The sequence below is a fragment of the Nicotiana attenuata genome, unplaced genomic scaffold, assembly GCF_001879085.1.
Source record: "Nicotiana attenuata strain UT unplaced genomic scaffold, NIATTr2, whole genome shotgun sequence".
Classification (NCBI taxonomy): domain Eukaryota; kingdom Viridiplantae; phylum Streptophyta; class Magnoliopsida; order Solanales; family Solanaceae; genus Nicotiana; species Nicotiana attenuata.
In genome coordinates, this window is record NW_017670474.1 from 336,262 (window position 1) to 363,531 (window position 27,270).

The 27,270-nt window shown below is 37.8% G+C and overlaps 3 protein-coding genes across 4 annotated transcripts; 1 reads left to right on the forward strand and 2 right to left on the reverse strand.

Annotated features, from left to right (window-relative positions):
- Positions 1 to 10,061: 10,061 nt before the first annotated feature.
- On the forward strand, positions 10,062 to 14,451 carry LOC109239950. Its single transcript, XM_019406559.1, has 5 exons — positions 10,062 to 10,309; positions 10,410 to 10,471; positions 10,594 to 12,393; positions 13,358 to 13,487; positions 13,615 to 14,451. Exons 1-5 carry the CDS (start codon positions 10,153 to 10,155, stop codon positions 14,310 to 14,312), a joined length of 2,847 nt encoding a protein of 948 aa, XP_019262104.1. The 5' UTR covers positions 10,062 to 10,152; the 3' UTR covers positions 14,313 to 14,451.
- A 377-nt stretch (positions 14,452 to 14,828) lies between these two features.
- LOC109239946 lies at positions 14,829 to 15,983 on the reverse strand. Its single transcript, XM_019406552.1, has one exon. It carries the CDS (start codon positions 15,846 to 15,848, stop codon positions 15,147 to 15,149), a length of 702 nt encoding a protein of 233 aa, XP_019262097.1. The 5' UTR covers positions 15,849 to 15,983; the 3' UTR covers positions 14,829 to 15,146.
- A 1,374-nt stretch (positions 15,984 to 17,357) lies between these two features.
- Positions 17,358 to 21,217, reverse strand: LOC109239951 (chloroplastic group IIB intron splicing facilitator CRS2-B, chloroplastic). Of its 2 annotated transcripts, none has more exons than XM_019406561.1 (9): positions 21,040 to 21,217; positions 20,733 to 20,937; positions 20,556 to 20,640; positions 20,400 to 20,467; positions 18,730 to 18,780; positions 18,502 to 18,575; positions 18,289 to 18,347; positions 18,076 to 18,152; positions 17,358 to 17,681 (listed from the first exon to the last, which is right to left on the reverse strand). In XM_019406561.1, the coding sequence occupies exons 2-9, from the start codon at positions 20,931 to 20,933 to the stop codon at positions 17,565 to 17,567; spliced, it is 732 nt and encodes a 243-aa protein (XP_019262106.1). In that variant the 5' UTR covers positions 20,934 to 20,937; positions 21,040 to 21,217; the 3' UTR covers positions 17,358 to 17,564. The 2 variants fall into 2 exon arrangements, with proteins under 2 accessions (XP_019262106.1, XP_019262105.1); XM_019406560.1 differs by having other exon boundaries at positions 20,733 to 20,945.
- Between the last annotated feature and the right edge of the window lie 6,053 nt (positions 21,218 to 27,270).

The following is a 27,270-nucleotide window of genomic DNA, read 5'->3' on the forward strand; positions in this document are numbered from 1 at the left end:
GGATGTGTGTGCAAAATTTCAGGTCATTCGGAGGTGTTTTGGTCGGGTTTTTGATCAAATGCGTGTTTCGGAAGTTTTTGAGAAACTTAGGCTTGAATTCGGTGAGAATTGATGATTTTAGCGTTGTTAGATGTGTTTTGATGATTGGAACAAGTTTGAATGATGTTATAGGATGTGTTGGTGCTTTTGGTTGAGGTCCCGGGGGCCTCGGGTGAGTTTCGGATGGTCAAGCGGACCAATTCTAGCTTTCAAAAGTTGCAGATTTTTCCAGCTGAAGTGTTGCAGGTATTTGCCCATCGCGTTCGCGTAAAGTGGGCCGCGAACGCGTAGAAGGAATTTGAGGGCCAGGGTTTATACCTTCGCGTTCGCGTTTGAGGCCTCGCGATCGCGGAAGGCAAGGTGATCAAGCATCGCGTTCGCATGAAGGTACACGCGTTCGCGTATAAGGACTGGGGTCCAGTGGGGGAATGTTCTTCGCGTTCGCAGTGTAGGGACGCGTTCGCGTAGGCTTAGGGGTTCAGACCTTCGCGTTCGCGTGAGTGTAACCGCGTTCGCGAAGGGTATTTTTTTGGTAGTAGCAGATTTTGTTCATCGCGAACGCGAGAGGGCCCTCGCGTTCGCATAGAGGAAAATAAGCCTGGGCAGAAGGTTTTTATTAGACATTTCATCCGCGAACCAAGTCTCATTTCCTCCATTTTTTAGCAACCTTGAGAGCTATTGGACGGAAATTGAAGGGGATTTCGACTAGGTGTGATTGGAGGTGAGTTCCTTGACCTTAATACATGATTTAATGGTAGAATTAACATGGAAATTTGTGGAAATTCATCAAAAGAGGGTAAAGCTAGGGCTTGGGAATTTGGTATTTCAAAATGGAATTTGAGGGGTCAAATGGACTCCGATTTTGGTAAATTTGATATGTATAGACTCGTGGCGAGATAAGGAATCCGGTGATGTTAATTTTCTGATTTTTCGAGAAGTGGGCCCGGGGCTCGGGTTTTGCCAACTTCGTGAATTTCGATTGTTTTTCGAGTCTTTTCGATTGGGTTATATTCCCTTAGCCTATTGTAATGTATTCGTTGTGGTTTTGGCCAGATTCGACGTGCGAGGAGGTTGATTTGCGAGGCAAGGGCATAGCGAGCTAGGATTTTGGCCGGCTTGAGGTGAGTAATGGTTATAAATGATGTCCTGAGGGTTTGAAACCCCGGATTTGCACAACGTAGTGCTATGTTGAGGTGAGACACACGCTGCATGATGAGCGTGGGGTCCATTACTGCTGGGGATTTGGACCTGGTCCATCCCGATTGATGATTCTACGGTATTTTTGACTGAGACTTAAATTATATCATTATAGCTTGGGCTAGTTGCCATGTTTGGGGCCTTGTGCCGACCTCTAGAACCCTTAGGGGTAATTGTACATGATTGACCTCACTTTACTCGTTAAAATCATACCCTCAGTCATGTTTCTAACTGTTTAATCTAATATGAACCGGCTTTGGAATAACTAAACCAAAAGGAGAGTAATATGTGGGTTGGGATCCCTATCTTATCTTAGTATGCCCGAGAGGCAAAGTTTATAGTGACTGAGAGGGGATGAGAACCCCATAGTGAGGGTATTTGATATGTTATGGATCGGGCTGCACGACGCAGCAGTATATATTTATATGGATCGGGCTGCGCGCCGCAGCAGTATATTATTGGATCGGGCTGCGCGCCGCAGGAGTACATTCATATGGATCGGACTGCACGCCGCAGTAGTATAGCGCTTGGGCTGTAGGAGCCCCTCCGGAGTCTGCACACCCCCAGTGAGCGCAGTCGACTATTATTATTGGATCGGGCTGCACGCCGCAGCAGTATATATATATATATATATATATATATATATATATATATATATATATATATGGATCGGGCTGCACGCCGCAGCAGTATACTATATGAATCGGGTTGCACACCGCAGCGATATAATTATGATTTCGGTTATCGTGAGGAATAAATGAGTTGAGTACTGGTTTAAAGGATTTTTACTTGATTTCTTCATTCAGTTGTTGTTTAAATGTTCTTATTGCTTCGATATAGAACTGCTTAGTGCTTTTTATGAGATTTCTTTCCGTCAGTCATTATTTATTACTATTACTCACTGAGTCAGAGTACTCACTTTGCTCCTTGCACCATGTGTGCAGATACAGGTATTCCGGAGGCGTAGATTGAGTTATTGCTGCTATTCAGATCTCACCGGAGTCATCAAGGTAGCTGCATGGCGTCCGCAGTCCCGATTTCTCCCTCTATCCTCTTTACTTTCAGCATTTTAGACTATCTTTTGTTTAGGCTGTTCCTCAGACTGTATTAGAGGCTCTTGACTCGTGACACCAGATCGGTGGGATTTATAGTGATATTTCTTGATTTTCGCACATTTTATCTACTGTTACAGATTTATAATCATGTTAATTTAGTATTTAAACTCTGTTAATTGGTAATGAACTCTATATGAGGGATTGAGAGTGTTGAATTGGTCGGGCTTGCCTAGCACTGTATTGGACGCCATCACGATCGGGTAGGGGTCGTGACAGGCCTGTACTGCCAAGTCATCGGAGACTGATGGTAATTCCATTCTTTCCATCTGAAACCTGGACACGAACTCCCTCAACATCTCTTCATCCTTTTGTTATATCTTGAAGATGTCTGATTTCCTCGTGGCCACATTTATGGCCCCGGCATGTGCTTTCACGAAGGCTTCTGCTAACATAGCAAATGAGTCAATAGAGTTAGGAGGTAAATTGTGGTACCAAATCATGGCTCCTTTCGACAATGTTTCTCCGAACTTTTTCAACAAGACTGATTCAATCTCGGCGTCATTCAAATCATTTCCTTTGATCCCGCAAGTGTATAAAGTAATATGCTCGTTAGGGTCGGTTGTCCCGTTATATTTGGGTATATCGGGCATGCGAAACTTTGTAGGAATAGGCATCGGGGCCGCACTTTGGGGGAACAGTTTTTGTATGAACCTTTTGGCATCTAAACCTTTCAAAACTGGAGGTGCCCCCGGTATCTGATCTACACGGGAGTTATAAGTCTCCACCTTCTTATCGTTATCTTCAATTTTCTTTTCTCCGGACTCGATCCTATTAGTGAGCTCTTTGAGCATCTTCATAATCGTGGGGTCAGTCCCCGAGCTGCTTTCATCGGGCCTTTCTAGCGTTGGCTCAGCACGTCGATTGTTTTCATGTTCAGCTACACTCGGAGTCTTATTTTGACTTTGAAGTTGAGCAATGGCGATCTGTTGAGCTTGCAACATTTCGAATATCACTTGGAGGCTGATTCCTCCATCACCCACGCCTTAAGTTCCTTGGCCACCAGGTCGGGCTTCCCTACATACACTCCCTCCGGGGTCTATGCCTAAATCCGTTTATAGAGAAATATGAGAACTAACATCAATTGGTTCCATGTTTGGCACTTGCCCATGGTTTACCGGTGGTACACCGACCCCTAAATTGTTGTTTTCGCCAAGACCTTCGTTGTCATGAACAGGTGCATTCTCTGAGCTTGACATGTTTCAGCCTGAGAATCAAAAATTCTTGACAAGAAAAAGTATAAAAATAACTCGTGTAATAAGAATCAGTAAAGAAACAATCACTATTATCTTTAGCCCCACGGTGGGCGCCAAACTGTTTACTTCGAAAATACGAGTAACAATTAAATTTGATTTGTGATTTTAAAGATATGTGATTTAGTTTAATACCAATTAATAATCAAGAAATATGAAGTAGAAGTGAAAGAGACAAGTGAATCAAACCAATATTACTTGACAGTAGTAACCTCAAGATGGTGACCTCGAGACGGGCTAAGAGCAATAAAGTAAGAAAGTAGAGCAAAAGCGGTAGAGCTAAAGGACAATGTTGATGAACACTAGGCAAAAAGTAGAGATTATATTCTTTTCTCAGTGATTATGTGTCGTTACAAATGATGGGGGTCCCCTTTATATAATAGGGGAACCCTAAATAAGGAATATTTCTATTTACAGTAAGGAATATTCTTGGTACAGCTGTCTAACCGCCTAGTACGGAATCGTACAATCCTATTCCGGAATTTGCGTCATGATCATAGGAACGTGGAAGGAATCTAGCTTTCGGGGTCGAGCATACTCGGCCCCGGTATTCCTCGTACTCATATCTCCGGGCATTGCACTCTGTCTTTGAGCTCGATTCTGGTCCACCTGTCTCGAACCCGAACTCGGGCCTAAGACGGACCCTCGAGCCTATAAATCGGAGGCATATAATTTTGACCGTATACAGTTTACATGGCTGCTTTTCCAATCCAAAGGTAAATCATAAAAGGCAAAGATACTCAAGATGATGTATGCAGAATATAGCTACGTGATTTGGAAAGAGAGGAACAATAGAATGTTTGAAGATCAAGTAAGGAATGTTAAACAGATAGTTACGGAAGTGGCATGTATATGCAACATTAGAGCACAAGGGGGAGTGAGGACAAAGATCCAGCAGCTTCATTTCTAAGGCAAAAATAATAATACAATGACCAGCAGGCAAAGATAGTTCTCTGAGGATTTATGTACTACATATAGTATAGTTATAGAGAGAGGATTATGTATGGATTGTAGCAAGTCGAGGATGACTATGCTGATTTATAACGATTGCTCTTGGTGATTAATGAAAATTATAGTTACCAAAAAAATACATAAAATCCTATATATTAGAAGTTGAATAGCAATAATATCCGAACTAGGATAGAGAGGGATTCACCAGAAATTCAGAAAATCGATTATTTAATATTCCATCCGTCTAATTTTATATGAATTACTTATTTTTTGACAGAATTACATCCTATGTCAGTCGGCCCAATTTCAGAACCAAAAATAGCCCATGTTTTGGAACTTTACCCGGCATAGCCCATTTTGCAGATAATGCATAGCCCATTTTCATCGGTTAACCTAGAATCCTTCTTTTTTCTTTCTTCAAATTTTCACCAAAACCTATATGCATATGCTTCTTCCTCTTTTAACTGCAGCAGTCATTCTCTCATTCAATCTAACACGAAGGCCCTTTCCCATTACTGTAATAAACATCTCCTCAAGGAGACTAAATCGCTATTTCTATTTGGAGTCCTCTCTTCTTCTTTTTTTTTTTTGTGCAATGTGAATTTTTTTAAGACAAAATGCGTTTATCCTCCATTAATAATTTTTTGTTTCTTCTCAAATTGCTGGAAAGAGGTTGAAGAGTTGCAGACATCCTCCATTTTTTTCCTTCAATTTTCAAGGTAAATAGGTCGACGATGAAGTCAGTGAAGTCATCGGAGAATGAAAAAGAGGTCTTGTGTTGTATTCAGACAATTTTCAAGTTCTTCAGATGATGTTTCAGTTTTATCTTCTTTTATAAAATAATTCCATCTCCATCTTCTATCCTCTTTAATTTTCAGATCTAACTTCCTACTGAAAAACTCTCTTTTGATATTTTGATACTGAAATAGAGGTGTAATATTGAACATAAGATGTGTTCTGGTATAAATATTGTATAACCACTATTTATACACACTTATACATTATTGTATAATTGTGTATAAATATATATAATTATATATAAATGTGCATACATGTTCATAACATCACTTATCTTCTTCTTCTCTTTCTCTTATTCTTTTGATATACATTATTATACATTCCATATACAAGTTTATACATAGTTATACATCATTATACATGTACTGCATATGTATAATCAAATTAATTTTTTTTCATGTTTTCTTCCTTTTTCTGGAATAATTCATGTATAAATCTACTTTCCTTGTTGATTCTCCGCCAAATCACGAACTTGCAGCAATTGTTTCTAAATTTTACCATATAAGTAGAATCAGCGAAAATTTGGGGGACAACTTGCAGTAGTAAAGACAAATTGGGGGAGAAATATCAAAATTATATGACGGAAGAATTAGAAAATCTCATGACTTCATCTAAATAAGATAATTGTCCTGATTAAACTCGGTTGCCGAATAAAAAAGCTAGAAAATACTCTTTTTTCAAATATTAGCCGATTATTTTTGGGCTACAGATTTGTAAAGTTCTGACTGGGCTATTATGTTGCAAGTCAGATGTGTGAGTTGTATTTATGTGAAATTATCCCTTATTTTTTTGGGAGTATAAACTTTTCTTTGAATCATGATCTATATTATTTCTATACATTTTTTGATTTTGATCCGTATTTTTCAGACGTTATCCTCCATATTTCAATGGAACGTGTACAATTTCCGGATAAGAACTAGTTGGAGTGGTACTATTTCTTGATGATATAACTCATTTTAGAGCAAACCGAGTTCTTTTTCTCAATTTCTCACAGAATAGTAGTCTGTTTGGCCATGCTTCTCAAGAGGTTAAAAGTGTTTTTTTTTTTTCATAAGTACTTTTTTTTCTTAACTTGAGGTGTTTGGCCAAGCTTTTTTGAGGAAAAAAAATGCTTCTGGGAAGAAGGAGAAGCAGTTTCTGAGAAACAGAAAAAAGTAGCTTCTTCCCAAAAGCAGAAGCAGAAGCAATTTTGACTTTTCTTCTTACCAAAAATGCCCTTAACAAAATATAGTATATACCAAAATAACTGTTAAACCTAATACTTAGGATATTAATGTAAATATTTCTTCTTATTTTTAGGATAGCTTTCTAATATATAGTGACTTTAACGGTGAATACTTTTATATTTGTTGAATGATTTTTAATATGTTTAACTTATATTAAAAAAATTAAGTACTTTTTAATTTTTATTTTCATATTTTACTTAAATAAAATGAAAGATTTAATTATTGCATGTAATAACAAACTTTTGAGATTAATTATTTGCTTATAATATTAAGTGAAGTAAATCTATTTATGTCCTTATTCGTAATTTGATACTTAAAAGCACTTTCTGAAAAATTTGGCCAAACACAAATTATTGTTCAAAAGTGTTTTTCATAGTAATTAGCCAAACATAAATTGTTTGTCTTCAAAAGTACTTTTAAAAAAAACACTTCTCAAAATAAGTCGATTTCTCTGACTTGGCCAAACAAACTATAAATTATGGAAATAACTTGACGTTTGTGAGTGCAAGTTGACTAGTTATGAATACCTTTCAGGTTCAATCAAACCATTTTCTTTACTTTCGTCTTTTTCCTTCTTAGTTGGCAAATTCCTTGGGTCCTCGTCAGTCAAGTTATAATCACGAAGAAAACAGAGTAATTTTATTAACTATCTAGACAAATAGTTACTTAATGTCCTAATCAGGTGCGAAGGTACATAGTCCTAAGGGCGATCAACTGACCATCCTTTGTCGAAAAATTATATTGTATGTATAGGTAAAATATTAAATTTTAATGTATGTAACATATATTGAATATCATTTATCTGGGAATTTTTTTTACTTATTTCAAGTTTGAACATCTTAAATGAAATTTCTAATTTCGCCACTGATCCTAATTAGTGTCGATATTTATAGACACAAAGAGCTACTCCTATTTACAAACATTTAGTGGGAATCTAATCATACTAGGGACCCAAAAGGTGATTTTCTTAGTTTTCCATTAACTTACGACTTTAATTAGTGTCATAAATAGGATATTGGACAACAACATTGTAGAACGAGAAGCAATAACCTTGGTCCGGTAAATCATTGCCGGTACTTGAATATTCACGTGTCGGTAATTTACCCTAGGTCAATTTTTTCACCAACTCTCGAGTACCAACTACAACCACACTCGCTACATTGAACTACCATGTGGTCCTTGCCTTATTGATACAAAGGAGAGTGTGATACACAGTTTATTTAGCGCGTAGGATGACGTTATACATTTATTCAAATTCTACGTCTCCAACCTCCATGTCACGACAGCAGAGTATAGCAGACAGACGTAGACTCGACGGTACTGTACTCATGAAAAAGAAAAAGAAAGGAAAATATATGCTTGACGGTAATAAGATAAGAAGAATCTTCCAATATCCGAGGTTCAGTTTTTTCTCCAATATTTACAAAGTGAACAAATATACTAGGCTTGACTGTATGTAAGTTTTTAAGTATAAAAACACAGTCCATACAAGAAGCTGCGTGGGATATACGGTGATATGTTTGAATATTAAAAGCTGATAATAATCTCTTTTATAGTGACTAATAACCTGTTTAACAAACTTCTTTTTGGTAAAAAGTATTTTTTTTCCAAACGTGCCTTTTTTTAAAAATTAAAGTATTTGGCCAAATTAGAATGAAAAAATTATTTTTGATTAGAAGCAACAGTGTCGGCTCTAGGGGAGGCACTAAAGCAATTGCTTTTATGAATATCATTTAGTATTTTATATATAAAAAAAATTATTATTATTAAATAAAACTAGATTTATATATACTTTTGAATGAGATAGAGCTCAAGTTAGTTAAGTAAATACTTGAATTTCATAATAAATATGCACTAGGTAAAAAAGAACTATTTGATGACGTTATCGACGATTAAAATAAAAATAAAAATAAAGTCTCTTGCAGTATTTTTTAGAGTTGATATTTCTTACCAATAGTAGATCAAGCCACTTTAAAAATCAAAATAGATTTGAATTATTCTAAATGTATGATTATATTTAACATATATTTTGCAAAATTGAAAGCATTAAATGATGAAACTTATAAAAATATCATGTTAACCATGAATGTTAATATTGTCGAAGCTTTGATGACTAGAGTTATTAGATACATTCCACGATAAGAGCTAGCAAGTTGCCGAGTGCATAGTCAAGATACATATAAAATGGTTGATACACCATCTTTACAAAACAAAACAAAAAAGAAATCAAATAAAATATATAGTAACATTTTATTTATATAATTTAAGATATTTTCTTAAGGTTTAGCTTTAGGACACAAATACCATTGAGCTGCTTTTGAGAAGTATATGCAACTTTTGAGAAGCAAAAGAAAAAAAATAGCTTCTGTCCAAAAATATTTTCTTAAAAAATACTTTTGAGAAAAATAAATTTAAAAATATATTTTTAAAGTTTGGTCAACTACTAATTATTGCTCAAAAATATTTTCAAATTAATTCGTCAATCACAAATTATTTTTAAAAAAAATACTTTTTAAAAAAAACTAATTTTAAAAGCTCGACCAAAACTCCCAAAACAGGCTATAAGATAAAGCCATACATTAGCTAAGGAACATCAAATATGGAAAAAAGCGCGTCAGCATATTACCTTTTCAAGAGTCTTTACACATACAACTATTCACGGGGTTCATGAAGCAACTTTTAAGATTTTATTAAAAAAGTAAAAGTAATTTTTAACAATTTTAAAATAAACAAAATACTGAAGACCGTGTATATTTCTCTTATACCAAACATTGAACGAAGATGTTGCATGTTGACCAATCCTACAGTGGAGAGTGGGGTTGCTCAGTTTGTCCCATTTCTTCTTATCCTACGCATCAACCTTTGTCCCATTTCCCCTTACACTCTGCTCTTCACTGTGAAAAAGTGTAGAAGAGCCGTTTTCACCACCACAGCTTTATTCAGAAGAACAGAAGGTTTCACTTTCTGGGGTTCCTCAATTGGTTAAAGAAAAGATTTTTATTCTATGGTTGCGTGATTCAGCATGTGCTCTAGTGTAGAATATGATTCTACTTTTTTGACTGCCAACCCAAAAAATAAGAAGAGAATCTTCAATCCAAGATTCAGTCTTTCTTTCCTTTTTAATCTTCCCAGAGTGTCTCATAGTCAGTTCTAGCTGTTTTCTTGAAAAGTAGCTCATTGCGTGAAAGTAAAAGACATTCTGGGTATTACTGTTTGTATTTTCTTGTTCTGTGTTTCTTTGTTTTAGAGTGGTTTCTTGTGAAAAGTTGGTTATCATTTAACACTATCCAGGGTATTACTGTTCATTGCTATTTTCTTGTTTCTGAAATTTTTGTTGGGTTTTTGCTCTGTTTCTTGCATGAAAATGTGAGTTTTTTTTTTTTTTTACGTGGTTGTGTAGCAAAGGAGGGTTGAGTGATGTGGGGGGGTCAGAGGGACCAGTAGGGGTTATTTCCGATTAATATTTAGATAATGTTTTAGACAGAATCTTATTGGGAAGCCAAAGTAGGTAAATCACATTCAGCTAGAAATTCAAGAGAGGATTTTGAGTGATAACTTTTTAGTTCAGCTAGAGAAATGAGTGATAGTGTAGCAATAACAGCATCATCTTTGGCCATTACTGAGAAAAAACCTCAAAGGCCTGGTGGTTGTGTGGGCATTTTCTTTCAGCTCTTTGATTGGAACCGTAGATTTGCTAAAAAGAAGCTGTTTCCAAAGAAACTGCTCTCACCAGGTTAGCTCTTAAATTTCCACTCATTTTTTAAGCAAAATGGTTATTTTCTTGAGGGTAATTCTATAGGTGTAATATTTTTGTTTGTGTTGCATTTTTATAGCTCGGTTGAAACAAGCTTCAAAGAAGTTTGGAGGGGATGAGAAGCAACCAAAGCATCGTTTGGTACTCATTTCATGAACTATTTGTTACCACATTTAGCTTTGCTTTTTGTAGACTTAGTTGTAAGGCCTGACAAGAAAGTTTATATTTTTATTGTTTTTTTGGTTCTTGTATGAACAATGTAGATTGCTAATGAGAACAGTGGAGGTTTTCCAAATACAAAAAACAATGGGATGAGCAAATGTGAAAGCAAGCGTGAAATGAAAGCTCCAAGTTTGGTTGCTAGGCTCATGGGTTTGGAATCAATGCCTACAGGACAATGTGGTACACCGAAAAAGGCTTCACCTTCTGAAACTGGGAGCAATATGGCAGAGAAACTTGGTGCTCGGCCTGGCGGATCTGATAGAGAAGATATGAATTTTGAGAAGGCTGAAATAAAGCGCGAATTGAGGCCTCAAAAGCTTCAGAAGATAGGGCTGAGCGAAAGACGCCCAGTCAGTAGATTTAGTGCTGAAGCATTGCAGTTGAAGACTGTATTGTCAAGGCCAAGAAAACATCAGCCTAAATTGGTTTCTCCTGTAAAAAGTCCCAGAAATGTTTCTGGTAGAAATGCATCTAGGTTGATTGGGGCTGCAAGTAGGATATTGGAACCGGGTTTGCAAAAGAATAGGGCGAAATGTGCTCTCACTTACCCTAAATATTTTTCTCCCTTGGAAGACAAAGCAGATTTAGCAACACACCATTTGGTGGAAGGCTCTAATTCTTATGTGGATTCAAAGACTTTGAAGGGTACATCTGTGCCTTCATGTAAAAATTGTGGTTATTTGCTTCATAGTAAGAATGGTACACCAAATGTTTCATCACCTGTCTGTAGTTACTCTGAACCTTCTTGTGAAGGCCTAGGAAGAAATATGCCGAGGTTGCCGATTATCGGCAGCAGGGATCAACACGAGAGAGTTTCTGAGAGTTCGTCCTCAGACGCCACTCCAGAAATAGATGATGTATCTTACTGTGCGGAACTCATATTGGGCAAGAGAACTATTAGCAGAAGTCAAATAGGGATGCATGGCGCCCGCCAAAGGAGCAATGTGAAGAAGGATGTATCATCTGTTACTCATGTGGATAAGATTCAGAAGCAAAATCAAACATCTCAAAATAGAGAGAGAGGTCTTATGAAGTCTAAGCCAAGTAGTCTGCAGAGCAACAGAGTTTTAGCAGCTACAGAATCTATGAATGATACTAAAAGTTTTGTTGCACAGAACAGAAGGTTAGGTGCATCTACTACCCGATTGAGGATGCCAGCCACAGCCGACGGCTGCAAGTTTGAAACTGAAAGAAAACCTTGTTCAAGGAGAAGTGATTCCCTCTCTCCGGTGCGGAAGAAGCGATTAATGAATGTTTCCAGACAAGGTGAAAGTTCGACTTATGGAAATGCGAGTTTGGGCAGAGAATTGAGTCCCTACTCTGACAAAACAAGTAGAAAGGATGTTTTTCCGATTAGTTCTGGTGATCGGCATTCCACTAAACCGAAGTTGCCATGTTTGCGAGAGAGTGCCGCAATCAATGATAGTTCTGAGGGACGTAATGTTGTTTCCTTTACATTTAAATCTGCAATGAATCAGAAGGTTGACATTCATGCAGAAGTCACAAAAAGGAAGTCGCAAAATGGCTCAAGTTTTGGTGCTACTCCAGGAAGATCCTTCTTTAAAGGAAATGATGAAACAACATGCTTGCAGAAACCCTTACCTTCGAAAGGGGACACTTTAGGAGCACTTCTGGAGCAAAAGCTGAAGGAATTGACTAGTGAAGAAGAGTTCGCAGAAGGGGGTAAGAAAAGCACTGCTACGATCCTTCAGGAGTTAATTACTGCATTGAATGCAGAGAGACAATTTCATCTGGATAGTTTACCTCTTAGACCTAGCAGAAAAGAAGATTCGTGTGATTATGCTGGTGTGTCCTCTAGAAATACTTGCATGAATTTCCAGGTTAGCATTGCTTTGATGTTAACTACCTGAAGTTGCAATAAATGAAATACTGAATGATCTCTTATGATATATTTTCCTTTTTTTTTTTTAAGCTGGTGCGACATAAGTACCTACGGTTCCTAGAGGGTAAACAGCTTTGGGCTTGTGGATAATTAATCATACATTTGATGAAACTGGTTTTCTTCCTTTGTGTGATTATATTATACTATACCAATACTTGGTGCTAGTGCAGTCAATATTACTTATAGTGTACATTCTATTAAAGAAGAACGCTTCTGTTTGGTTTATAATATATTGAATTAGAGCACACAGAACAAGCCAATGGTTAGATAACAAATTAGAAAGACTAAATCAAGCAAAGCCTAGTAATACTCTGCATTTAAATAGAGCATAGACTTTCATACTGGTAACTTCATTCTAAATTTCATGATTGATTGATCTGGCTAATTTAACTTTAGCTGAGTGGGTTGAACTGTTCATTGCCTATGAGAGTACTTGTTAGCATTAACACTTACTATTGAATGTACCAAATTAGTATACTCATGGCGCTCATGCATACAAAGAACCATAATCTTGCTTGATTTAAGTGCCATTTGATTGGATCAGATGTATACTTCACTTTCCCTGACTAGTTGCATAGAAGCATATTCTTTTCATGCATTTTCTTGTTTTCCATTAGAAATGAAGTGCACATTCTACACACACTATTCAACTGCTTTTGGCTTCTTAATAAATGCAGAGCACAGGCAACCGTGGAACTATACTAATAGTAGTCAGGAAATAGCACTTCAGGATGCTAATGATTTAGTTATTCACTATTCATCATCCACCATTTCCCCCCTCAGAAATAATAACTTCTTTCGCTGCTTTTCAAGTACCACAAAAATGCATAAATGCGCTTGCTTCAGTTATACTGCTATTATATTAATCTGAATCTTCTTATTGCTTTTGAAATTCTGCTCAGGCCACACCAGATTCGGCAACCAATGTAGTTGGGAATTCACTTGATATTGATCACCGTAGTCCAGGATGTGTTCTTGAAGCTAGCTTTTCAAATGACAGCTGCCTCTCCAGCAGTCCCAATAGTAGCTCAAGTATGGTCCCTCGTTCAAAGTTTACTATTCGCAAACTTTCTTTCTTTCTTTCTTTCTCTTAAAAAAAAAAAGACACCTTGGATTTCATTCATGCATGCTTCTAATATATGTGCTTGTTTACCTACAGAGGACAAATTGCTTGCTGAATCTGTGGACTCTATCAATGATGAACAACTCTTCCTAGAAACTGATAGAGATCTTTCGGATTGTGCAACCTCATTATTCAGCCGGAGGAGTTGTGGAGCACTGATCACAGACCATGTTAACAACATTTCTGGAGTGCTAAGCAAGATTGATCAGTTAAAAGGAAGCAAACTCAGTCACGCAAAAGAGGTCATTTTGAGTGCTGAACTTTGTTTTGGAACCACACCTCTACCTGTAGACGATGGGTTTTCTGTGAGCCATTTCCTCATCAATGAACTTGATATGCTATCAAGTCTTTTATGGATGACTTTTGGTCAGCTGCTCGGCTGTAACGACCCAAAACAGATGAATCAGCTTAAAGGATTTGCTTTTGATTGTGTAATAGAGTACCTAGACATGACATTTGGTCGATACTCAAATTCTGGTTTCAGAACATGGACCAAACAACCATCAAGTATGACTAAAGAGATTCTGATTGCTGATATTATTGAAGAGGTCAAAGTGTGGACAGATTTTGTTGGTTTGATCCCGGACGAGTTAATAGAATGGGATATGAGCCATTCTTTGGGTAAATGGATAGATTTCGACATTGAAGCATTTGAGTGTGGCGCTGAAGTTGATAGGCATATTCTCCAAGTATTAGTAGATGAAGTTGTTTTAGACCTCTACTGTTCTAGCTAAATTCAGATGTAACTCTTAGTAGTAGCTCCTTTTGTTTATGAGAGTTTGCAATTGTAGCCTATCATGTGGTAACTCTGGCTTCAATAATTTCAAGCAAAGTATTTTGTACAAATCAATAGATTCTGCATCTGATTGTATACTTGCTTTTTGCACCAGGATGACAGGCCAAAAATGAGAAATGATTTACAAACATTTAACTTATTAAAAATGAAGGGGAGCCTCGTAACTGGTAAAGTTGCTGTCATGTGACCAGGAGGTCACGGGAAGACCCTTGTGGTCCGGCCCTTCCTCGGACCCCGCGCATAGCGGGAACTTAGTGCACCAGGCTGCCCTTTTTCTTTTTGTAACTTATTAAAAACAGCATTTAAGAACAATTTGAAAGCACTTCCATTATTAAACCTCTTATGTTTGGCTTTCAAAATTAGTATACAAGCTGTGGAAATATGCATCTTAATGGATTTTTGCCCCTTAATTTTCTGGGAGGGGCTGGAAACAGAATAAATTGACCACCATAGATTGAGCATTGAAAAAATATCACTATTATTAAGATATTAAATTGTTCACCAAAGAACACACATAAGCAAAGAACTTTCTGTAATTCCCAGTAGGTTACAGCTCCTCACTCCGATTTCATTCACACACCATTGCTCTATACAACTCCGAGCCAAATATTGAAAAATCAATCAATCTTCTATAAAAACAAAAAGTAAACCAAAAAACCAATCTTTCAAAGCAAACCAAATGTAAAAATCAAAGAATGAAAAACCCCCCAAGAAAAAAGAACTCAACTGCTTCCCTTTTTTTTTCTCCTCCAAATCTTCAGATTTTTGAGACTTATAATTGTCTATATCCAAGAATAGTCTTACCAGCAATTCTACTGCTATTTCTTCCAACTCTGTTATCTCCATTAATAGCACTTCTTGCAACAGAAGCTAATCCCTTCAGTTCCTCAACATTTGCATAACTTTTTCTAGTCATTAAACCCCCATTTCTCTTATCCCCTGAATTCACTGATTTACTACCTCCAATATTCCCAACAACCCCATAAAATTTCCCACTTTTTGAACCAGCTGGTGGTGGAGTTGCTGATTTCTCCTTCAAAGTTGGTAACATAGTAGGTGGCTTTCTATTTTCTTTTCTAAATGCTGATGAAAAATCAGGTACTGATTGAGTCAAAATAGATGACCCTTTTGTCCTTTTTGGTGGTGTTACAAAATTCCCTTGAAATTTGACTTGTTTCTTTGGTGGGGTTAGATCAAACAACTCATTGTTGTAATCTTTTTCTTCTTCTTCTTCTTCTTCTTCTTCAGGGATTGATTGTTTCATATGTTTTATTCTTAACTTTTTTTCTCTAAGATCAGCATAAGCTTTGTAACGAGGTCCCTTTTCCATGAGAAAACAGTCAGTGGTAAGTTGAAGGAATTGGGGTTGATCAGAATTTGAGAATTGTGAGAGAAGAAGGGATTTTGGATCAAGTGCGGTGTAAAGAGAATTAAGGGTTTGAGTTTGAAGCAGAGATTCACTGGTCCCTGCCATAGTTATGTGAAGGAATGAATGAGCTAATGCTCACTGGAGTTTTGTGTTTGGAGTTTAAGGGGAGTTGTTGGATTTGATGAAAATTTTGTTGTTTTTCAAAAGATTTATGAGTTTCCAACGGTCTAATTAAAGAAGCCAATAGGACTGAGTTTACTGTTTTTTTTTTATGCTTTTTCTCCCCCTTTTGGTTTCTAACGTTCGTATTGAAAAAGGTGGGTCCCAAGTCTAACTAAACCGAAAGACCTGTGTTTAGGGATATTTTTGGGATTCTATGAATCAAAGGGTTAGCATGGGGATTAACGGGTAAAAAATTACCCGCATCGGGGTTTACACCAAACCAATAGATATATGACATGTGTCTTGTATATGGACTTCAATCATTTCACCATGATAAATTACATGCATTTTCATCTAATTAAATTAATTAACCATAGTGAGTTAAATTCGTTTGATGTAAACACCCAGTGTGAGTAAGTATTTACCAGATTAACGTTGGTATCCTATGCGAAATTACAAGGAAAATGCGGAGACATTGCCGTTTAAAAGAAAAGGACCATTTCTTCTCGCAAGAATTTTCTAAATCGGACGGCAATTTCTCATTTGCACACGTGGATAAACCAAAATTACCTCATTCCAACTTACAATATTTTCCTGGTCCTTTTTGCGGAAAAGGAAAAATTTTAGTGGGCGTTTGGACATAAAAATTGTAAAATTCAAAAAAAAAAAAGGAAAATGTTATTTGAAAATTAGAGTTTTGTTTGGACATGAATATAATTTTGGGTTGTTTTGAAGTTTTGTGAGTGATCCGAGTGATAATTTTGAAAAATAATTTTTTTTAGTTTTCAAATTTTCAAAAAATTCCAAAATTCATCTTCAAGTGAAAATTAAAAATTTTATGGCCAAATACTGGTTTAGAAAAAAAGTGAAAAAATTCTTATGTCCAAACGGGCTCGCAGCGTCATATACAAGATTTTGTACGAGCAATATTAGTTTATTATTACAGGTCAACTTCTACCTCTTAGAGCTCCGAAAATTTTTAACGTGAAATTCTATTATTTTTTGTCTCAAATTAATACTTATATTTGCATCATTTCAGATGATGTAATAAAAAATTTGTACAAAGCGATGTTAGATAACACAACTTGCTCTAGAGTGTCTATGTCACTACTCATTAGACATCATAGTATATACTACTAAGTCAATTTATAAACATTCAACCTCAAATGGAGAAAGTAAGTCAATGTATATAAACTCATTACCAATATTTTACACAAGTCACAACCGATATCAACACTATCTCACATATGATAAGGACTGCATTCTCAAAATGAGAGTATGCAAACTCAAGTTTAGTAGCAAGAGATTTTGATTACTGCTTCACAAGCTTACTAGTTTTCATGCAATAGTCAAAACATCTATCCTTCTAAGAGAAGGGAAAAGTAAATAACAAAACCTGTAGCCGCACATTTTTAACATGCTGATCAATAACAAAATTGCAACCGTAAGAGGGAACAAACAAAAATTCTATCTTTTTTACTTTTAAATAAGTTTATTCTACAAGTGTTTACAAAAGCTGCATGCCAGCATGAAACTATAAGCATTACTCAGAGTCCAAACACTTTCTAAGTGGACTCCCAGTGCAACGCTCGACTAACTAGACTTTAAGTTATCAGTAAATCTTGTGGTCTTTTACACCTTCATTCTAGATTCATTTCATCAAACTTTGTGATACTTGTATTTCTGTCCTATATTAAATCGTGAAATTCTACTGCCAAAGCCTTCCAATACTACCGTCCTGACAGCCTCAACTCCTTGATCAAGTGCTGCATCCACCTGCTCATGTACAACAAGAGAAACATGAAAAACATTACTGAATAACATGATCTCACATTTTTATTCTTGCTTAGGTTTAATTTTCTCATGGATAAGTAGGGAAAGTGGCAGACGACGTAATGAAGGGCAGGGATAAACCAACTGACAGTTCCTCGTCATTCTTCATATGCATACACACAAGGAAGAAAAATATTTAGCTATACCTAGCCTAGCACCACCTTATTCTGATGTCTATTTTACAAGAAGAGACATACATTTTGCAGAACAAACAAAGAATATAAGGAAATCACATATTAAAATGAATTTTAACAGACTACTTGACCCATTCATTGGAATGCTTTTCAAGATGAAATAAGATAAATAGTCCTTTGACAAGTATCAAGAAGCTCAATACCTGTTTCCGCTCTGTATCACTAAATTTCTGTAAAAGATATGCCTTCATGTCCATAGTTCCAGGTGGATTTCCGATGCCTACATACATACATTGAATACATGCTTTTGAGCTTGGGATTTATAGAAGCAATTTTTATTAGTATAACAACATGCATTCTATTGGTAAATATGTCAGTATGGTTTCACAAACAAATGATTAGCACTCAGGACAAACCTATGCAAAATCGTGGAAATTCTCGGCGACCATCCAAATGCTCCATTACGCTTTTCACCCTGCAAAATGAACAGTCGATAAAACATGATTTTTTGTAACTGAATTCGTTCCTGAAAAACTTAAGCATTAGAGACAGTATCAATCTTCTCATATTACACATAATACAGTATCTTAAGCCAATGTCATAGAGATTTGACTACTAAAAGACAATACCCATTATGGTGGCCATGTCCTCCTTTAGGCTGAACCCTCAGAACACCATTTGGTAAGCTCATCTCATCATAAACCTACAAGGATGAGTACGAAAAATGTACTTCAAATGATGGAAATAAATATTTTGAACCACACATATACACTGTGACATTCACCCTCAACTCTCAAGTGGGGAAGAAAGTATTATCTTCTACAACAATATCATAATATTAGTTGCAAAAATCATACCAGAAGGATGTGACGCAGTGGCACCTGATAATATGCAGCAAGTGGTCCGACCTATTAAGATTAAAAAAAAAAGAGAGGTTGGATTAGGCCCATATTTATCAAAGAGGGATATAAGCCCCACCACTCCCACCCACCAGGGAAAAAAAGGACACAGTCACTCAACAGTCAAGAAACAAACAAAAAAAAGCAAGGGAATAAAGAAAGCAAAAATTGATTTATGAGTATTGTTCATAAGAAGAGGGAACCATAAAAGATACAAAAGTTTTGAAAATTGCACCCTTAATATGAGAACTAAAAGAGAAAGAAGAAGAAAAGAACTGAAGGAGAAAACATCGGGAGAGACTTTCAGAGATCAAACTAAGTAAACAACCAGAAATCTTTTATCATGACATCTATAATATCACATACCATACATGAGATTATAATAAACCATCAGCAACATTATTTTAAACTTGGCTTGGAACTTTTTTTTTTTTTTTTGAGATGGAACTTGGTTTGGAAACTGAAATGACCATATTCAACCTTGTTCTGTCATCTAAATGGCTAACTCATAACAAGACAACATAAAGTGCCGAACACTCTAAAATAAGTGTGGAAAAGAATTGACAGCATAAGCAAATCTTGGTCGCACTCTAGTCAGGTATACATGTGAGACGAGACACGGCAAAAGAAATTAAAAAATCAAAGAGAAAGCAGAAACTCAGTTGCTCTAGAATCCCTGCCTTTGGGCTAGTAGTGGAATAATATTTAGCAAGTCGAAGTATTGACAGAGCAGCTTTCTTTTCCATTCTAAGGCTGATACTTCAATGTACCAACAAGCCTGACAAAGTTCAGTAAATTGAGAATTGGAAAATATGTCTGAATTCATAGTCTATTCTACATCACTACCTCATTTCCACACAACATTTGCTAGCATGATAGAGGCCAAAAAATTGTGAACTTCTGTCAAAAATCAGAAAGTGAGTGAATCCTTTCACAATTCACCCTTAATGTGGCTATTCACACAATACATTCAACTCTGATCCATGGATATTTTTCGTAATTTATCCAGCAATATGCATCAGATTTAGGCAAAAAAATTCACAATCAATTACCCTATGCAGGGTTCAATATATTGCAGATGGATGCTGGCTAAGTGGAGATGAAGGTCCAACAAATCATTCGAACTAAAGAAATTAGATAGTTGATCAAAGAACCTGATATGTGTTTCCACATTATTTATGAGGTAGATGCACAAGTTTAAGTGACAACGTTTAATGCAAGTAGAAGCTGATTTAAGAAGAGACATTTGGTCTAATAAGTAGACTTCATAATGAACCTGTATACAAGGCAGAGATAGCCTAATCAAAAACCGAAGGTGACACAACCAATTAGTAATTGTTATCATCAGTGACAATATAACAGCCACATCCGTATCATATTCTTATTCTAAGAAGGAAAACTAAAAGTAACCTCTTGACAACCGTGCAAACACAACAGCTGATATTAGCAAATGCCCATTTCAATTGGAACAGTAGAGAACGTATATGCTTAATCCGTCGAGGAAAAACTATTTGAATTGTCCAAATGCCCACCATACTACTGAATGCATTCTTATTTAAAGAACTAGTGATTATGAAAATTTTGTAGTCGCACTGACAAGCTGAACATCAAAGCAGCTGAATACATACCGATTCTCCACTGAAATTCATGTAGGCCTGAGGCTTTGCCAAGACCACAGGTACCTCCCCTATAGAACCTGTACCAAACACATAAACAAGTACCCGTCAACGCTTGCAAATGGTGGGGGAAACACCCATTAAGGCAACTAGAAATAGAATAATCACCTATTCCTATCAAAGCCTTCGACTGTATTGTGTTTAATACGATTCCCTCCTCTTGAGAAACTCGATCAATCATTTCAAAACCAACCTAATTGACAAAATCCCATAATCAAAAAACAAGAAAAATGCATTCTTTAAAGAACAATGTCAGTGAAAGAGCAAATTGAACTTTGGAATTACATTGTGGCGAGTGCCATGATACTTGTTACCGGGATTTCCCAATCCGACAATTAACCAAGGAGTGTACTCAACTTTAACCCCATTAGGCTCTGGGAGTGAAGCTGAAACTCTAAGCCTTGTGGGAACTAAAGGCTTTTGATAAGAAGGGATTCTTGAATATGATATACAGCAACTTTTTGGGACAGATACTGCTTGCAACATTGACCTGATGCCCTTGAAAATAAAACGTACAATTAAAGGTAGTAGAATCGAAAATCAAAATCATAAGTTGGGGAAGAAGAAAATAACATATCAATTCTAAACATACCTCAGGTGGATTCTGTAGAAGAGGAAGGAGGGGAAAGAGAAGTTGTTGTTTTTATTCCAGAAAATTCGAAGAAAACGGGGGAAATAAAAGATTCGAGGCTGCTGAACTTTGTTTACAGAGTGACGTTGCCCGCCACCACCATAACCTTCTTTTCTTTGGATAGAGCGGATATTTTACGGATATGATATGTATAATTATTAAACGTTACTTAAAAGCATCGAATGTATATTTATTTATTTTTTGGTCAAAAGTTGATTCTTTATTATGTGAACAGTATTTATTTACTTAAATTGTTGTAAAATAATTCTAATTTGTTTTCCAAAAAGTATCTGGAAACGTTTATTCAAAAAAACTTCAAACTTAGTAAATGTCGCCTAAAATGAGATAGGTTGAGAGTAGGGGTGGGCATAGTTCGGGCAAATTTGAAATCCGAATTTTTTGAACTTTTGGATTATGGATATAATTTTTGAATTTCGGGTTGGATATTGAATTTGGTACTTCAGATTTTTGGATATTCAAAATTTTTATACTTTAAATTTAGTTCATTATCCATATGCTAATAGTAATAAGTTCTAATTCCTTATCCATTAGATATTATCTCATAAATTTAGTATTAATTACTAAGTTACTGTCAGGATATTTTTTTGTTTGGACATGGTTTTAGTAGTGCTATTTCATATCGGCCATATTAATGTCTCTGTTGCATTTCCTTGATAATAATATCATTACTTGTATATTTTATTTGGATAATTGCGGTGACAATAAGGAACTTTTGAGGCAATTTAACATAAGTAATTCATTTGGATATTCATTTTAGTAAAAAAGAAGAAACATGTCAACTTATAAGCTCAAAACCGAAAACCCAAAGTATCTAAACTGATTAATTCTAAACGAAACTTAAAAAATTCGTTCTAATCCGAGATTATTTGGATTGAATTTGGATTATTTCCTCAATCCGAAAACCAAAAATCCAAACTAAAATTTTTATATCTAATCTGAGCGCTCACCCCTAAGTGAGAGATTTAATAGCCTGTTTGGCCAAGTTGTAAAAATCAGCTTATTTTGAGAAATATTTTTTTTCAAAAGTACTTTTGGTGAGAAGCAGTTTGTGTTTGGCTAATAGCCCATTTGGCCAAGCTGCAAAAATCAGTTTATTTTGAGAAGTGCTTTTTTTTAAAAGCGCTTTTCTCAAAAGTACTTTTGGTGAGAAGTAGTTTGTGTTTGACTATAGTTTAAAAAGCACTTCTGAGCAACAATTAGTGTTTGGCCAAGCTTTAAAAAACTGCTTCTAAGTGTATTTTTCTCAAAAGTGCTTCTCAAAAAAGTGCTTTTGGAGAGAAGCTACTTTTTTCTGCTTCTCCAAAACTGCTTTTGCTTCTACTCAAAAGCACTTNTACAGTTATACTTTAAAATAAGTATTAATTAGCAGAAGTGGCACATAGCTTTGTGGCTTGACTCCTAAAGTGATCTACTTTCCTTGGACATATATGCCAGTAATTCTATACGTCCCGTTTGGACCTAAGTTGACTAAAAATCAGTCTTTATTTTGAGAAGTTTGGTTTTTTTTACAAAAGTTACGTTTTGGTGAGAAGCGGTTTTGTGTTTTGGCTAATTAGTTTTTTGAAAAACACTTCTGAGCAGCAATTAGTGTTTGGCCAAGCTTTAAAAAACTGCTTCTAAGTGTATTTTTCTCAAAAGTGCTTCTCAAAAAAGTGCTTTTGGAGAGAAGCTACTTTTTTCTGCTTCTCCAAAACTGCTTCTGCTTCTACTCAAAAGCACTTTTTTCCTTCCAAAAGCTTGGCCAAACACCTCAATTTTTGGCCAAAAGTGCTTTTGGCCAAAAAGAAGCTTGGCCAAACAGGCTATAATTCCCGTTTGGCCAAGCTGCAAAAATCGGCTTATTTTGAGAAGTACTTTTTTCCAAAAGTGCTTTTCTCAAAAGTACTTTTGGTAAGAAGCAGTTTGTGGTTGGCTAATTAGTTTGAAAAGCACTTCTGAACAGCAATTAGTGTTTGGCCAAGCTTTAAAAAACTGCTTTTAAGTATATTTTTCTCAAAAGTACTTCTCAAAAAAGTGCTTTTGGAGAAGCTACTTTATTCTACTTCTCCAAAACTGCTTCTGCTTCTCCTCAAAAGCACTTTTTATACTTCTAAAAGCTTGGCCAAACACCTCAATTTTTTGCCAAAAGCGCTTTTGGAAAAAAAAAATCACTTTTGGCCAAAAAGAAGCTTGGCCAAACAGGCTATTAGTTTGAAAAGCATTTCTGAGCAGCAATTAGTGTTTGGCCAAGCTTTAAAAAATTGCTTCTAAGTGTATTTTTCTCAAAAGTGCTTTTGGAGAGAAGCTACTTTTTTCTGCTTCTGCTTCTCCTCTAAAGCACTTTTTTTCCTTCGAAAAGCTTGGCCAAACACCTCAATTTTTTGACAAAAGTGCTTTTGACAACAAAAAAAAAAAAAAACACTTTTGGCCAAAAAAAAGCTTGACCAAACAGGTTATAAATCTTTTTGGCCTCCATTACTACTCCTTTTTTTTCCGGAAGCCTCCAGTCCTTAGAAGTGACCTAATTGAGGGTTTAATGGAGTAGTTACTTTTGGCGTCATTTCTTAGGCTTCTCTTTAGTCCAAAAGAACTCAGCGAACTTTTTCCTTCTATTTTAGAATTTTTTTTTATAAAACTTGACCTCCTTAATGTTAAATGTCAATGGTGGCCAACTTGTTTTAACAAAAAGATAGAAGAACAAGGCTTAGACTGCATATTATTGTATAGATTGGCTTACCCTCGTGTATTATGATTTCATAACCTATGTACTCATTGTTTTACCAAAAAATCGTTAGACCCTTTGATTAAACCAACTTAGTAGATAGAGAAAGGTAAATCTTAACTAAACATAATTAACTTTAGATCCAAATATATTGGATATAAAAATTGGAGAAGAACAAATAGATCTAATATTTCCTCAGATGATTATTACATATCAAGTGGAAATAATAAGCTTACATTTATGACGGGTTTATGCTACAATCGTAAAAGCATGGAAGGAGAAGAGAGAGAGCTGTTGTTAGCTAAGAGGTCCCTTTGGTTCTTGGTTCTGTCATCATGATCCTCCCTGTAGTAGCCAGATCTAGCCCCTCTATAATGGTTTCCTGCCCCTCTATATATACTAACAATTTTCCCTTTTATCCGACGGTCTTTGACCGGCGTGGTTTCTCATGACTGATCCTTCATTACTTGCCCTAGAGATTACACTTATTCTGCGATATAAGCTTTCTAACGGCACGGCCCCAGCAGGGACCGTGGTGCCCGTCGCCATTACGCCTCGTGGGCACGACCATGGCGGGGTCGACCTCCTACCGTCTCGTTTTATGATAACCACCTGGTGGTTAGATTTCGACCCATACAGTTAGTCCCTCCGCCTATTAGGGGTCGTCTTTTGGGCGAGCTCAATGGGCGGACCCTATGTGTTTCAAGAATTTGGAGAAATCTGATCATTATGCGTGGACGGGGTCCTTATGACGAGGTGGCAATGTGATGTTTTAAGGGCTTTACCAGACCGTTACTTCCGTTCGGAGATGTATCGTCACGTCGAGTCGGGATACCATGAGTGCCCGTTATGTGTCATGATGACACACGTTTCCCAGGCATTGCATCATTTCTTGTGCCCTTTTAGCTTTTTGGAGACTCTCGGGTTTTCCGCTCAGGGCATTTGTGTCCCTGTATATGGGGGAACCCACCATTCGATTGTTACGCTTTTCGATTTACCTGAGGAATTTCACAAACTTCCACTTTCTTCCATATTTCGTACTTCTGCTTTCATCAGAATTTTGACGTGACCACCCTCTCTATATCTTCATCACTTTTTTGTCTATTCCGATCGAGCTAGTTAAATGGCTGGTACCTCTTCCCAGACTGACAGATTCGTCGAAGCTCCGGTGCCGGAAAATGATGTACCCCTTCATGGAGAAGGAACGGAGGTGACGGAAGATGAGAGGTTTCCGACTGTGGATGAGATACTGCCCCGTCCGGGGAAATTATGGACTGACTTTAACACCCCTGCCGAAGATGAACCGGAACCTGTCTCTTCCACCATGGATGAAACGGCGATTAGGGCGCTCAAGGCTAAGTGGGGAATCCCAAACCATATTGACATGATACCAGCGACGGGGGCGGACATCGTACATCTGAACCACCCAGGGTACTGTGCATTTTATGTGTATCCCTTTGTTGTCGGATATACGCTTCCTTTCCGCTCTCTAGTGATAGACTTCTGCCGCTTCTATGAGGTGTGTCCGGCCCAGCTCTCACCGTACGCGTACAAGCTCTTCCTCATGCTCATCAAGTATAGAGAGCTCGCTGGTCGAGGGATTACTTTGGGGCACATGCTTCATATTTTTGCCCCTCAATTTCTTCGGGGCACGATGATCCATATGCGCCATCGAGGAACAAAGAGTTTAGTGGTGAAGATGGATGATAAGGCTAATCGTCGCTTCTACGAAAGCTATTTTTACGTGCGGACAGAGCACCTTGTGGCGGACCCGGCAGGGTTCCCTGAGACGTGGGACTTCGCTCGTAAGTTTTCCTCTGTTTATTTTGTGATTTTCTCCCAAGGCGGTCGCCGATCGTCCTCCTTCGGGTGATTTTGCTGACTTGTTTTCCCTTTTGTAGCCGAGAGATTACCTCCCCCGCCAGTTGACGATATCCGTGAGTGGGTGGGCGCAGTTCTTCCTCATACAAGGGGCATTCGTGAGTGGGCATCCTTCCACGAGAAATATGGGCGTAAACCCCTCACTAGTGAGTCAGATTGTTCTCTTTGCCTTATGGTTCGATCTTATCGTTATATGATCGTTTTTCTTTGTTGGCAGGGAGAACGCGAAGGACGAGGGCTCCTCCACTCGCATTCTTTCAACCGATGCCTCCTGCCCGTCCTGCGCCGAGGGCCGCTATCTGGCCTGCATTGAGAGCCGCTAACCTGCACCTGCGGCTGGAGCTGCAAGCGCGACGGCCGTTTCTCAACCTGAGACTTCGATTTCTATCGTCCGCTCAAGGGCGAGTCATCCTGTGCTGGTAGTGGAGAGGCCCCGTCTAAGAGACGATGGGTGGCCCTGGAAGTGGCGCCTCAAATCGAAACATCATCGGGGGTGACCTTTCCTTGACGACTCCTGAGGTCGGCGGTGATGTCAGCCCAGTCGTAGAGGCTACGCCGGTTGTGGGAGATCAACAGACCGAAGTGGTGGGGAGACGGAGTCCCGAGGCTGCCAATACTGTCACGGGCGGCCCTTCGTCATCCCGGCCGACCCGCACTTCTTCTTGGGCTGAGGAGAGAGGGAAAGCGTCATGGTTGACGATTACGAGTCTGAATCCGACCTTGATCCTGACGACGTTGGGACCCGAACCGTGGTAACGGCAGGAGGTCCTTCTCGGATACTCGAAATTCCATCGGACCTCAACCTTTTGCAAGACATGGTGGACTTTATGTTGCAGTTTGATCTTCTATGTTCGGTCGCAGAAAGCGGAGCTCTTCAAGACGTCAGTGATGCCGAACTATCACGTGGAGTGGTCGAGATGGGCCTGAGGGTGAGCTCCTCCTCGTATTTTCTCTATTGTTGTCATTATTTTTTGGATCTTGTCCCTTATCGATCACCTTCTTTTCTTTGTTTTCAGTCTTACATGCTCGAGATCGAGAGTGCTCGCAGGGCCGAGACTCGGGCCAATGTTTTTCTGACGATGCTTGAAAAGTATTGGCGGTATCGTAATAGATGCCGTGAGATGCATGAGCGGCTCAGGGCGGGTACTGGCACCCGATCCCTTGGAAAGGAGTTGGAAAAACGGGATCAGGAGCTGATGCAGTCCATTCGCAGGTGTAGTGAGCTTGAGGAGCTGCTTCGTGTCAAGGACGAAGAACTCGAGTTAGGAAAAGGGGCCGCTGCTGAGTGCGAGCATCTTCAGGCGAAGGTGTCGTCATTACAAGCCGAACTGGATCAGAATGCTGCCAGAGTTGAAGTTTTGAGCGCAGAGTGGATAGGGAAGTTAGCCGAGCTGGAGAGAAAAGTAGCCGAGTTGGAGAATGTCGAAAATGCTCGGGCGTCGGCTTTGGCAAGGGTGGCGGCATTAAAGGACACTATCCGCGTCCTCCAATCTAAGCAGGAATCCGAGAGGGCAACGACCACGCTGAGGGAGGCGCGGCTCGAGTAGCGCATTGGTGAGATCGATCGGGAGGCCTCGAGCCTTGGGGAC